The sequence below is a fragment of the Oryctolagus cuniculus genome, chromosome 7 (genome assembly GCF_964237555.1).
Source record: "Oryctolagus cuniculus chromosome 7, mOryCun1.1, whole genome shotgun sequence".
Taxonomy (NCBI): domain Eukaryota; kingdom Metazoa; phylum Chordata; class Mammalia; order Lagomorpha; family Leporidae; genus Oryctolagus; species Oryctolagus cuniculus.
In genome coordinates this window covers 6643763-6657842 of record NC_091438.1, presented here as the reverse complement: position 1 = coordinate 6657842, position 14080 = coordinate 6643763, and the positions used below count along the sequence as shown (strand labels likewise).

The 14080-nt window shown below is 37.6% G+C and overlaps 1 protein-coding gene across 12 annotated transcripts in view; it reads right to left on the bottom strand.

Annotated features, from left to right (window-relative positions):
* Positions 1–14080, bottom strand: part of RASAL2 (RAS protein activator like 2) — a 419600-nt gene that overhangs the window by 101260 nt on the left and 304260 nt on the right. For 11 of the 12 annotated variants that reach the window (XM_051856990.2, XM_051856991.2, XM_051856992.2 and 8 more), the window contains one exon: positions 7209–7315. In XM_051856990.2, coding sequence (XP_051712950.2) covers positions 7209–7315 — 107 coding nt within the window. Of the gene's footprint in view, positions 1–7208; positions 7316–8109; positions 8360–14080 lie in introns of those variants that run through there. The other variant, XM_051856994.2, reaches the window with a different exon arrangement.

Below are 14080 nucleotides of genomic sequence, written 5' to 3'. Positions count from 1 at the left end.
ACTCTGACGGGAGACCGGCTTGTTGTACAATATCTGTGAGAATGAGCTATAGGTGAGCACGTCCCACCCTCTCAGACAGCCGTCTTCTGTTGGGTAGGAAAGAGCAAATCCTGAGCGGTCAGTGCTGCTGTAAGCCTATTTCTAAAGAATCACCACAGATCGAAGAGGGTTTCCATCATGCTTTGATTCTTCCAAGTTCAAAGTCTTGACAATATTTCCTGCCAAGCCTGCTCTCCATTCCTCCAGGTATTTATCAGTCCTTACTCTGTCCCCTTAAGGGGTCATATGTAACCTTATTTCTTTTTTTCTCTGCACCAAGCATCTTAGTTTTAAATTTTATACTTTATAGGATATTATTAAAAGATTTTAAAATTATACTTGTTCTGATTACAAAATGATTTAAAGGTACAGTTAATATCTTCAGATCATAATTTTTCTTTTCTGACATCTCCATATTCATTATATTATTTTTACCTCTAGTAAGAACATTTTGATAGATATAATATGAATATATGTTCATTTATTATATATTCTCACACTATGAATATAGATACACTCTTTAAAAAGGTATCACTGCAGGGCGATCCTATCATGGATTTTAACACTACACATACAGTCAGGGAAGAGAAGGAAGAAAAATGGATATGGAATCTTTTAACATTGGGGAATAACTTTAAGTGTCCTCCTGGATTACGACAGCAATAAGAATAATAACACTGAAATAGTCTTGTAGCTTGGATGCTATACATTCAATTTCATTATGTCACCTCCAAGACTGACTTTCTTAGGCTGGCCTGAGGTCACTGTGCCACAGGTAAAGTGGGTGTTTTGTGAATTTAGACTGGTCATCTGAACTGACTGTGGCACACACATTAGCACCCACTAATATGCAACGCAGAAATTTCTCAGGTCTAACAGGAGGCCACTAAGAAAATACTGCTTGTTAGTTGTTTATGTCAGACTTGATACATGAGAAAGCACTGATGTTCACAGGTAAGACACCGACTAAAATGAGTTCCTAGTATTTTACCAATCATTTGGACAAATGATTCTCAATCCCGTCTCAGAATCACCTGGGAAATTGTTAAATAATACCGAACACTGGACCCTAGTTCATAGATTTTGACTGAAATGAAGAAAGGTAAATTCTAAGCACCAGTATATTTTCTGAAGTTTCTTGTGATTTTTGTGTATAGCTAGAAATGAAAATGACTGGTTTGAACACTGAACACTTTCTTTATTAAAATAAACATGAAACTTCTTGTCTGTTTAACTGGGAAAAACACTTACATAGGCTCTTACAGAGCATTCTACAATTCCAATTGAGCCTGATATTGCCACAATTAAGAAAAGGCATAATTTTGTTTGTCATACAGGACTTCAATGTAGTCTGAATTTCATTTTCTGGAGCTTTACTTTCTTCTAAAAACTATGCAGTTTTGCCTTTTGACAGTCCTTTCTATCTAGTATGTGTATTTGACTGGGAATGCCCAGGTGTCACAGTTGACAAAAGCACAAGGGAGGTCACATAGGAATACTCAGCCACTGCCTTAATGCAACTGTGCTTTCTGGTTGTCTTGGCATATTTTTTAGTAACTGGATTCTTTTGGAGCCAAGCTCAAAGCTAATACAAATGAAGCAGCTGCAACTGCATTGTGTTATCCTCACACAGAAGGCCAAATCAAACCATTGTATTATGGAAATGAGAACACTAAGCTGAGCACCTGGCCCGGAACACAAGCAGCTCTCTCCTGGGCTAAAGCCAAATTGACGGTATCATAAAAGTGGAAGACACACAGAAATCATAAATATCAATAGTCACTTTATAAATAGAGCATAAAGAAAGAGCTTGTCCCCCAAACTCAGCCAATGTGAAACGACCATACACAATGACACTTTCCATTTCTGAATTAAATTTAAGTACCTTGATAACTTTCATTAATTTACTCAAGTGTTCATCATCACACTGTAATAATTTAAATGTGGTTTTACCAAGGAAAAGGCAAATATACAAAGGCAAAAAAGTATAGCAACATAAGAAAAACAAAACACATGATCTCAAAAACAGGCATAAACTATTCAAATGACAAACTGCTCTTTGCAGAACCTAACAGTCAAAACTCTAATCTGCAAAAACTTTATGAGCTTATACATAAATAACATCTAAAAGACTCAAAGAAATATCCCTAGGAACAAATCATTAAGTAAAAAATTCAATCTAGGTTTAATATCCAATATAAGTAGACATAGTGCGTCTTTATATGACAGAGGTCTTCAAAAGAGTTTGTGGAAAAGTCATATTTTGAGAAAAAAGCTATGCATGAATTTCAAAAATTTTCTCACCGAATGAACTTATCTTTCAATTCTTTCTACAAATTTCATGAGGATCCATTGTATACATATAATACCATAGCTCTGAATTCCAAATATTAACTAAAATATTGACTAAATATTGAAAGAAATCTAACTCTACACTGGCATACTCTTTCCAGATGATCTTTTATTAAATGCTTATTAAACATTATTAAATACTTACTATGGCTTTTGACTAGAGACATTATCAGTAACACCAAGAGTATAAATGTAAGATAATCTTATTCTATGCTGGTCCTTCAATAATTTATGTATATTTTATTGATTAAACCAATTATTTGTTGAATGATTTTTATGTGTGAGGTACTGAATTAAATACTGGGGTGGCTACAAGGATGATTAGAACAGATACTCATTGTCTAAGGATGGACAGAGACCTACAAAAAATCATTGCACCTGGGATTAAAGTATACGGGAAGAAATATGGAATGAGAGTACAGGAAAAACATAAAAAATATACTAGTCAGTGCTATGGTGTAGCAGGTAAAGCCACTGCCTGCAGTGCCGGCATCCCATATGGTCACCAGTTTGAGTCCCAGCTGCTCCACTTCCGATCCACCTTTCTGCTGTGGCCTGGGAAAGAAGCAGAAGATGGCCCAAGTCCTTGGGCCCCTGCACCCACGTGGGAGACCCAAAAAAAGCTTCTGGCTCCTGGCTTTGGATAGGCCCAGCTCCGGCCATTGTGGCCATTTGGGGAGTGAACCAGTGGATGGAAGATTTCTCTTTTCTCTTCTCTCTTCTCCTCTCCTCTCCTCTCCTCTTTTCTCTCTCTCTCTCCCTGTAACTCTGCCTTTCAAATAAATAAATCTTTAAAACAAAAAAAAATTAAAAATAAAATCCTGTAGGTCACTGCTTTTCCACTTGAGTAGATAAAAGTAAAAAATGAGACTTCGCCTTAACTTATAGGTTTGGTAGCCATTGAAATTCCTTCTTTTTCTCTCATTTCATATGTTTCTACACATGAATAGCCTGCTATACTAATTACCTAGTTTCTGCTTTTAAAAGTATAAATTTCTGTGAATGAGGAGATGTACAAAGGTTTTTAGGCTTCCCTGCCTCAGCTCCTGCTAAGGTGCATCTTCTTTCGGCTGTATCTGGCGTCACCCAACAGCATAAACCCTTATCCACTGGTTCCTCCCAGATCTCCCTAAGGCTTAGGGCCACTCTAGAGCTACCAGGAGTGTCAGCTGAAGGGCCAGGGATAGGGGGGTTAGGCTGGCTTCTTACAAATCACTCTGTGTTCAGAGAGCGACAGAAAGAGGAAGGCAGAGTCACTTAGGAAAAGTCTACTAATTTACCAATACTCCACAGTATTTATGCAACTTGGCTTAGCTTGTGAGCCAAATACAAATTACAATAAGCATATCTCTGATACTTTTGCAGTTGGTACAATTTAGTTGAGCCCAACAAACAAACCCACTCACAATCTTGCCCGTCTACCTTTCCAGTGCTGTGCCTGCCATTGTCTCCCACATACTTCCAAGTCCTGTCTCACTTACTTTGTCCTTTCTATTTTCCTTAAGAGCATCAGTCCTCTCGGGATGTGTGCCTTTCCGAAACGCCAACATTCCTCAGCCTGGAACACTCTTCTGCCCCTGTCAATTCTCTCCTTTCTGCCTTTGAAACTCGGCTCCAGTACTGTTCCTTGGAAAAGCCTTAGCTTATACACTGTGTTGGCAAAAACTTACATGACCAGGCTTACCTGCCACTTGATGAACCTGACCTTTTTCCAGGTTCTGCTACTGGACTGCAGGCTCCCAGGGAGTGGAAAATTTTGCTGTGCTCATTTCTGTTTCCCCAGTCGCAAGCAAATGTGCCAAGAAGATATCAATAAGTGGTGAATCACCAATACTTTGCCCAAATCAAGCCTTCAATAAGTGTGTCACTGTAAATAATCCCCATCAGGACTTGTTCAAATCTGTCTCATGTGCTTTCAGTAAGTCTGGAATGGGACTGGGAGGAATAAGGCTGTTTTTGGCAGTCCACTAACTATGTTATTTTGGGAGTCTGGTTCATGTACTGTTTACCACAGTACAAACACCTGAATCCTAGAACCACTAGTCCATGTGCTGAAATGCCACTTCTGCCTCTTCATAAAGCAAACATGGAGACCATCTTTGAGATAATGTATAAATAACAAATTTAAATATCTCAAAAATTGGCTTTGTATTATTTTCCCATATTCAAAGAGTATGCTGTGTTATTAATTATAAATATTTTGGGTTGATCTGAAAACTAGCCATACATCTATCTAAACAACAACATATTTAAGCGATGTAAGTCGTATTAGCTATTGGTATTATATGGAAATTTTAAAGATACAATGTACTTCAGATAACTAAATACTGCAGAGCTTCATTTACCAGCATATTTTAATGTCTCTTAAAAGAATATAAATTCTTTACTTGGTATAATCAGGAATAAGGTATCTTCACAAATCAGACTTTTCTGAATAACATTTTGCATTATATAGCTTCAAGATTTTAAATATTCTCAGTGGATATATATCATGTAATGCTATAGTTTCATTTTAAAAATTAGTACAACAAATGCAATCTCACTTGTTGCTGATTCAGGATCATTAGTATTAATGTCCATTTCTGTACTCACATTACCCTGGAATGCAATGGTACCCTATGGGCTATTAATAAATAAAGGCTGTTTGCCTTTAACCCTGCCTTTTACCTTTCCTCTGCCTTCCCCCTGTCATTTTTTTGTTGATGATGATGCCAACAGTGAGCTCTGATGCTTATTTTTTCAGAAAACTGTCTAGATGAGAGCCTAGGAATGGCTAATGCTTCCAGAGAGCTAAGCACGTGGCTCTTGAGCACATGGGCATTGGGAATGCAGTTCGCTAGGAGAGGCCCTCTCCTTCCCTCACAATTCCTGAATTCCTGAGGTCACTGAGGACTTGGACTGTAAGTCTGTCAGCAGCGCTGGCTCTCACATACACCCACCAACACACCGTGACTTTCATCAGTAATGACCACGGTGATGACTAAGATAGACTGTCAACTTACTGTTCAAATATAAATGAAAATTACAGTTCTTAATTTGAATGTAAAAGGCTGGTCAGGAACTTTAGACTCAATATAGGACCCACTTCAGTGTTAGCATTTTTCAGATGCACATTCTTCTTCAGTTATTGACTTTTTAAAAAGTTTTAAGAATTCACACTATTTGCTTTCAGCACAATAGTGGGAAAATTTCTAAATCTCACTCTTTTTCAGCAAAATTTGTACATGGTTAGTTCCATTATAATGATCCTTGCATCATCAGGAAGAAGAAGATGGGAAAAAATATCTTTTCACTCATGAAAAAATTTAAAAACAGGTAGCAACGTATATTGAATTAAAAAATTAATAAAAGTCAGCAGATCTGATATCTTAAAGTTCCTGTCATAATTTGGCTGGAATATAAATCTAACAGTCTTTAAAAGTGAGAAAAATTTTTAAAAATTTGGAAGGTGTCAAAGTAACAGCCACAAACTCTATAATGACCTGTGATTAAAAACAAGTGGAAATCTTGCTCTTTAGGGTTAATGCCAAGTAAACACCCATTTTGGTTAACTCACAAATGAAGGTGGGCTCATATGCCTTAAAAAAATCAGTTCCATGTAAAAGGTCACCCCAACTTAAAAATAAAAGTATTGTAATAAAGAACACACCATATTAACTTGGCTAAATTGAGAGAACTTTTTCCTCACAAATAGAAAAGTCTGTTTCTACTTTATACTGATTTTCACTATATCTAGAATGACCAACCTCACAACGCAATTCCAGTGTAAAACAAAGCATTTTAATAATATATGATCAGGAAGTATTTTTCTCACCCAATGAACAAATAAAAGAGATGATTTAAAATCCAAGTTGCCCAGAGTTACACCAAAAAGGACCAAACTAGGCCTGCAACTGGTAGTCAGCTGTCCTAATCCCCTAACCCTTCCATTTCATCATTCTTTCATATTATTGTCGACTCTCAGTACCAGCTGGTCAGTTTAGGCAGTATCCATCTTTCCTGATATTTCTTATGTGGTCCTCTAAAAGATGGCTTAGGGTAGACATTTGGCCTAGTAATTAAGACGCCCACGTCTCACGTTGGCGTGCTTGGGTTTGATACTTGGCTCTGCTCCTGATTGGAGATTCCTGGTAACGCAGACCCCGGGAGTTAGCAGTGATGGCTCTTGTAATTTGGTTTTCTGCCATCCACGAGGGAGACCTGGACTGTTTCTGGCTCCTGACTCAGCCCCAGCTGGGACTACTATGGGCATTTGTTTAGTGAACTGGTGGGTGGGGGAGCACTCTCTCTCTACCTTTCAAAAACAAAACTAAATAAAATCTTAAAAATAAAATAAAAAAATGGCTTAAGCAAAGCATAAGCCAGGACTCAGAATTAGAATTCACAATTGCCCAATTCTTTGTGGCTGTGCTCTGCAGCTTTACAAGTCTAACCAAACTGCTTACAATCCAGTTGGCAAATTAAACAAAATCACACTTTCATCACTAAAAAAACTAACAGTCCTAAGAGCATCTTTACAGAATTGTAATAGGTTTTAGCTGGCAACTTGGTAAAAAGATATCTGAAAAGATTTACACACTACAGTTTGGAGGAATTTGATGTATCGAGGAATATTTTTTGAAAATAACCTCACAAGTAAAAAAATACTCCCGAAAACTTTAATAAGCCTAATAATGCTGAAACTAGTGCATATTAACCACAGTTAATCCATGCAAGCTGATCACTGTCCTTTAACCTCAGTATTATAAAGAAACTCTTACAAAGCAAAATGCTTGGACTACAGAAGAGAACAGTGTTAACTGAGAGCAAACACTCACTGGTACTTTGAAGGGTGAGGTATTGGCAGTGTCCATGGAGTTGGGTTTCTCTGATGTGCTGGTCCCTGAGATACTCCGTCTGCGGGGGGACCTTTCTGCCGGCACCTCTGGAAAAAGAGGAGGAAAAAGTTCAAACATCAACAGGAACCGGTAATTTGTGAGCGTTCACCAAATTATAACATTATTCACTTTTTACCAAAAGAATCAGTTTGCTTTAAAAGTACTTTACGGTCTCTCTCCAACTAATTTGTCTCTCTCTGGGGTGCTTGAAGTGTCACAATGCTAGAGACTTGGTCACAGCGCAGAACCTGCTCTAAGTGTGACAGCTTCCGTCTTCACCTGTGTGCATTTAAAAACTAATTTCCTCTAAGTTTAATATCTTTAAGTTCACTAAATATTTGTATCTCACTGTTCAAACCTACTCCTCCATTTGTTAGCAATGGAGGAGTTAACAGAATCAAATGAAATTTCTAATATTCTTGTGGACCAAATAAAGTCTAGTGTTGCACATGATTTGACGGTCAGGTCAAAGTTCAATTCTATGCAGAGAGAGAGAGAGAGAAGATGATTCACCAGACTGCAACAAAAGGGCTATGAGAGGAGTGTAAGCTGCTGGCAGGATAAAGTAATATATATGCCTATGCAGATATAAAAATAGACCAGCTTCTCCTTGCTCAGGCAATATGACCTTACTAAGATCTTACTCTGGAATCCTGAATCTATTCAAACTGACCTAATAATCTTAGGACTTCACAGATACTGTGATCTTCTCCGATTTAATTACTATATACTGTATTCAGAGTACATTTTAAGATCTTTTTTCCACAGTGATAAATATATACACACTATATATATGCACATACACACGCACACACAGATGATAGATATACACATATTATACCTTTATCACAACTGCTTCCCATCTCCACTTCAACTGACAGACACATAGGAATCCAGCTTCTCAGATAACATTAGATAATCTCAACATGAACAAGAAAAAAAAAATACATCCTAAAAAAAGTGTTCTGTGTTATCTTCCATATCTTAAAAAATAAGGAGTAAGCCGTGACTCCGGAGACTGACATTTCGATTCTTGCTGTTCTCCCTTTAAAAGACAGATGCAGTTTAAACTTCCATTTCTGGCCTCCTGGCCCCTGGGATCCGTGCTACTTCCACTTCAGAGAAAGCGTTTTTTCTCTCGCTCCCTCCCTGTGTCTTGCTCTTCCCCCTCCCTCTCTACAGCTTGCAGGGAGAGCAAGCGAGAAACACACAGGACTGCAGCCATTCAATCAATTGTTCCCACTGCACATCCTCATTAGTTACTTTCAGGCTATTAACAGACGCCCAACCACTGTCTCCCCTCAGTTACAGAAAATTTCACTGTATTACACTAATCTGCAGCAAGACAAACATTTATTGAAATTTATATTCAGCTAGTGCCAAAAGGACACCATTTTACACAGACCCAGTAATGCACACAAATCAATCCTTCCTGGGAAAACCCAACTGCCAAGTGCTTCCCCTGTTCCTATCTGCGCGCTGGACCCCGGTTTTCTTTTCCATGACTAGACCCTATCTTCTCTGTGACATCTCGACCAGTAAGATGTAAGCCAAATTACAGCATTTCTAATGACCCAGAGGTTCACAATATGCATCTCATATGCCTGCAGTACAAGAGAGTTCTGTGTTATTACTGCATCTTAAAATTATGACCAGTAACTGTGTCTCTCAAGTTCTCTCCAACCATCAGTGGTTAAATGAGGCTTAATGTACAAAGCCATTTTCAGAATTAGGCACACATGACTTCTAACGCACATCTCTGAGAAATGGCAGTATAATTAGCTCAGATTCATGAGAATGGCACAAAGCAGTGAATTTAAGCAAATCAGCTTGCCGGAGCACAGTGATCAGCAAGACCTGCAGATTCAAGAGCATGCCTTCACAGGTGATTACCAAGTTAGGTGCCTTCTAAGCAGGGGGCGCGAGGCTGGTGGGGAGAGGGGCTGGTGAAGGTGGAAGAAAATCTCATCTCTCCTCTGCCAATTAGCTATGAAAGTACCAAAACCTCAGATATCAAATGAGAAAATACAGGAGACTGAATATGATAATATAGTATATTTTAATCTCTGAAATATTTATGGGGAAAGCAAATTGGGAGAAACATAAATTTCATTAGTTAAGAGAAAATGATCTAGTAAACAATGTCCTTAATTTGCAATGTTCTGGCTAAGAAAAAAATACTAAAACTCATTTCCTCACTTTCTTCAAACATCTAAATTTTAGTTTTCAGGCATATGAACTCATTAAATAAATATTCCAAGCTTTTAACTATTTGAAGTTATATTGGCTAAAGTGAGCAACCATATTTCAAACTCCAATAAATATGGTATTTATTATATTTTTCTCTTTTAGATTCCCTTTCTGTATCATGAAAAAACATCAAACACAAGTATAGGATGTTAATGGGTCCAGAAAGAAGAAATTAAATTATTTTTCAAAGTGTGAACAATTCCCACTACAGAGGGAAAAGAAAGGAAATTAGGTAATGAAAATCAACTGGAAAAAGAAAAAAAAGAGGAAGCAGTTCACATTGTATTGCTTTCTCAACATCCCCTAATAATGCAATTTATCTGCTGAGGCAGAAGAAGCCTTTGAAATAATCCATGTTCTTTAGGTCACACATTCAACGCCAAGAATCAATGTCCTCTTAGAATCAAAGTGGCAGCCTTAGCAGGAGCGGAATGTAACCAACTGCTGGGTCAGTTACAGGCAAACCCATATTAAACTGGCCCAGCTACCTTTAACTTTAGATCTCCAAACAGAAAAGAGAGCTGCGATTATGATCTTAAAGCTACATTTCTGCTGAGTTGGAAGGAAAATCTATATTGTTTCCAGTAGGCCAAATATAACAGCTGTCTCCCCTACTCTTACTTGGGCTACATACTATTGTGTTATTTTCACCTGCTGTAAAGTTAATGTTCCTTTTGTATTCACAATATTTAATTATAGTCATTCCTAAAAGTGTTCCCTAAGAGATCAAGACAAGAGACACACAATATTGTTTCTGTAGATAAAGGTCTGGAACTGCTTCATTCACTTTCTCATCCTCTAAAAATATTTCTCATCTTCAGATTTAAAGGCAAAAAAAGTTATTTAAAGCCTGGTTAAGTTTTAAATTTATCTCTTCATTTCCTTTGTCATTAGTATGAGATGGAATGATGCGACGATTTATAATTATGAGAGATAATCTCCAACACGGCTCCATATTGGATGAAATATTGAGCAAAGAGAACATTTGGTGCTTTTCTTAGAAGTTCTATGATTCTGTGTAAGTCATTTCACCTTTCCTTTCTTGGGCTTCATCATTTAATAAAAACTGGGCTTTTCAGTCCAGCAAGAGAAGAACACAAGATTATATGCATTATGGAAAATTATCTTTCTGGAAGAAAGAGGTTCTCTAAATCCAAAGCACAGTAATATTTAAATCTCACTGCCTCAACATATACATTTTCCTCTATGGCTCTTTTGGCAAAAACAAAACAAAACAAAACAAAACAAAGCAAAAACCCGACATCTGGATAACTATAGAAACAAAGGGACTTTCGGTGGAGGACGTGCCTGTTACAAACGGATGTCAACTTCTGCCACAGAACCTACTGGTGTATTCATGGCCTTTAGTTCATTTTTAAGGAGGCAAATGTAAAAAAAAAAAAAAAAGGCCTAAATTTTTTGTAAAGGGAAATATTCATAAATTTGGAAGAACCCTATGGGAATAGTTTTCTGAGATCTAAACAATTATTTCCGTCTTTTAGTATTTCTGAATTTGCTAAAGTTTTTTTTTTCAACTTTTATTTAATAAATATACATTTCCAAAGTAGAACTTTCGCTAAAGTTTTACAATAAAAATGTGATTCTGTATTTTTTTGAAAGAATTTTTAAAAACATCACAGATTACTATTCCCCACTGTACCTGGTATGACATTAGTGCTTAAAAATAAATAATAGTATCAAAAAATATAAAATAATTAAGTTCTGCTTTTAGCTTCTTCCTCAAAGACAACGGTGCTCTAGTTCACCAATAGCATGGCTCTTTTTGACTTGTACATGAATTACTGTTCCTTTTGGCATGTGTATATATCTATATGTAAATAGATATATTTCTAGTATTTTTCTTAAAAAATTAACATACATGGGTACTTTAAAAAGTTTTAAAAAACAGAATTGAAAGGTTATTTTGGTGCAAAAAGTGTGAAATGCATGCATAGTGTTTCAGAACATGCATTTCCCATGAACTTTCTGAAGTATCCCCATATGTGTTACGTTTCCCCTCAAGACTTGAGAATAGCTATCTGAGGGTAGAGTGCTTACTGCAGTTTTTAAAAAAAGTCTGTATGTTTGTTTATTTATTTTCATTTACTTGAAAAGCAGAGCAAGAAAGAAACAGTGAGAAAGATCTCCCATCCACTGGTTCACTCCTAAATGCTCACAACAGCCTGAGCTGGGGTAGGCCATAGCCAGGAGCTTGGAACTCTACATCTCCCACGTGGATCGCAGGAACCCAAGTATTTGAGCCATCATCTGCTACCTCCCAGAATCCATTAGCACGGAGCTGAGCAGCCTGGACTCAAACTGACAATCTGATATGAGATGTGGGCATCCCAAATGTTGATTAAGCCACTGCACCACAAGGCCCACCCCTAGTGGAGTTCTTCTGCACTTACTACCATCAGCAGTTCTTCCTCCTTATGATTTATCTTCTACCACCATCCTAGCCCTACACCATTATAAGCACTAGACACTTAGGTACAGGAATTTAGTAAACACTTCTGAAATTCTGTCAAAGTCCAATGACTTCTTGTGAAATCACATTTCTTACCCAGTGAAAGATATCAAGTATATGCGTGTGTGCACATGTGCCTATGCATACTTGCATTATGTGAGAAATCATTAATTCAAGTCATCTTTGGTGTCTACTGTGAGCTCAGATAAAGGAGGTTTGATTAAATTAACTAGAGAAATGTCTGCCTTCATGAACTTAAGTTAGAAAGGCAAACAGTATTCAATGTTGGATGTGAAAAGGTGATAAGTGTTTTGAGGGAAATAAAAAGTAGTAAGGGAGGTGGGGAAGTATAGTAAAATGCGTACTTGCACTGAGAATGTGGGGTGTGAACCAGTACTCAGGGAGCTGAGAAAGTCAGCCTTGAAATTTATCAGGGAAGACAACTACATGCAGAGGGAAGCCAGTACAAACCTCCTGGGGTAAAGTGCAGCAGGAAGGCAATGGGACTGGTGCCTGGGACGGGGAACAAGGAGTAGGGACAAAGTCTGAGACAAACTGGAGCAGGTGTGCCTATGTCATGCACACATTACAAATCCACCTGTAGGGGGCCAGCATTGTGGCACAGTGGGTTAAGCTGCCGTTGGCAATGCCAGCATCCCATATGGATGCTGGTTCAAGTCCCAGCTGTACCACTTCCAATCCAGCTTCCTGCTAATGCTCTTGGGAAAGCAGTAGAAGGTGACACAGTACTTGGGCCCCTAGCCATTTGGCAGAGTGACCCAGAGGGTGGAAGATCTCTCTCTCTCTCCCCCTCTCCCTCTCCCTCTCTCTCTCTCTGTCTCTCCTTCTGTCTCCATAACTTTGCCTTTCAAATAAATAAATCCTTAAAAAGATCCACAATTAAGGACATTAGCTTCTTATTTTGAAATATAAAATCATCTGGTCAAATAAATTACACCAAAAGATGCAGAAACTGTAGAGATACAGTTATTGCTCCTGTCTCAATTATTTTCCTTAGGGATTTTGAATATTGAATGTGATTCTGAATAAATCTGGATATGTCTGGGCAGGGAGTAAGAGAGCTGTTTATCATATTAACTGATGGTTAGATTGCAAAAGCCTCTGAAGATATCTTAAATGAGAAGGGTATCTGTAACATAATGCCTTTATGGCCAAATATCTGTTAAGTATCAAGAATACCTATTTTTGTTCAATCTCATTTAACTAAAGTTCATATATCATCATGTCATAGGAGGGACTTCAAACTATCTGTGCAAAGATGGAATTAAATGATGACATTCATTTTCAGAAACTTTTTGGAGACTTCTTATATATGCATATATTTAACACAGCTAAAAATGATATGACTTAGTATATCCACCATTTTTAGAATTAGTCACCACAGTTTAAAAACAGGTGGAAAAATAATTTTAAATACCATTTTTTTTAAGAAAAGAAAAAAGCATGCAGGCTGGCAGTGTGTTGCAGGGGGTTAAGCTGCTGCTTGCTATGTGACTATCCTATATTACTGAACAAATTCAAATCCTGGCCACTCGGTTTCCAATCCAGCTTCCTGATAGTGCCCCTGGAAGGCAGCAGAACACGACCCAAGTACTTGGGTCCCTGCCACCCATGTGGGATGGAATTCCTGGCTCAGCCCTGGCTATTGTAGCCGTTTGGGGAGAGAACCAGCAAATGGAAAAATCTCGCTGTCTCAGCCTCTCCCTCTCTCTCTGTTGCTTTGCCTTTCAAATAAGTAAATCTTGAAGAAAAAGGAAAAAAAGATGCACTGTAAGAGCTATTTTAGTGGCTCTTTTGTGAATAATTTATTTGGGGGAAATACTTTTACGATAATTTTAGCTGATACGGAATGTTTGCTATGTGCTAGGCACAGGGTGTAAGCATCTATTGTGCTTAATCCTCACTGCAGTGTGTGGTAGTAAAAATTATTACTCTCTTTCGTGCAAGTAGAGACAAAATGGAAAAGGAAATAATCTTAACAATATAAGTAAGTTTAGGAAATCAAATGGCAAAGGTGAACAAAATCTATAAGATTTTAATTATAGCTGTAACAATGATGTAAAGAACCAAA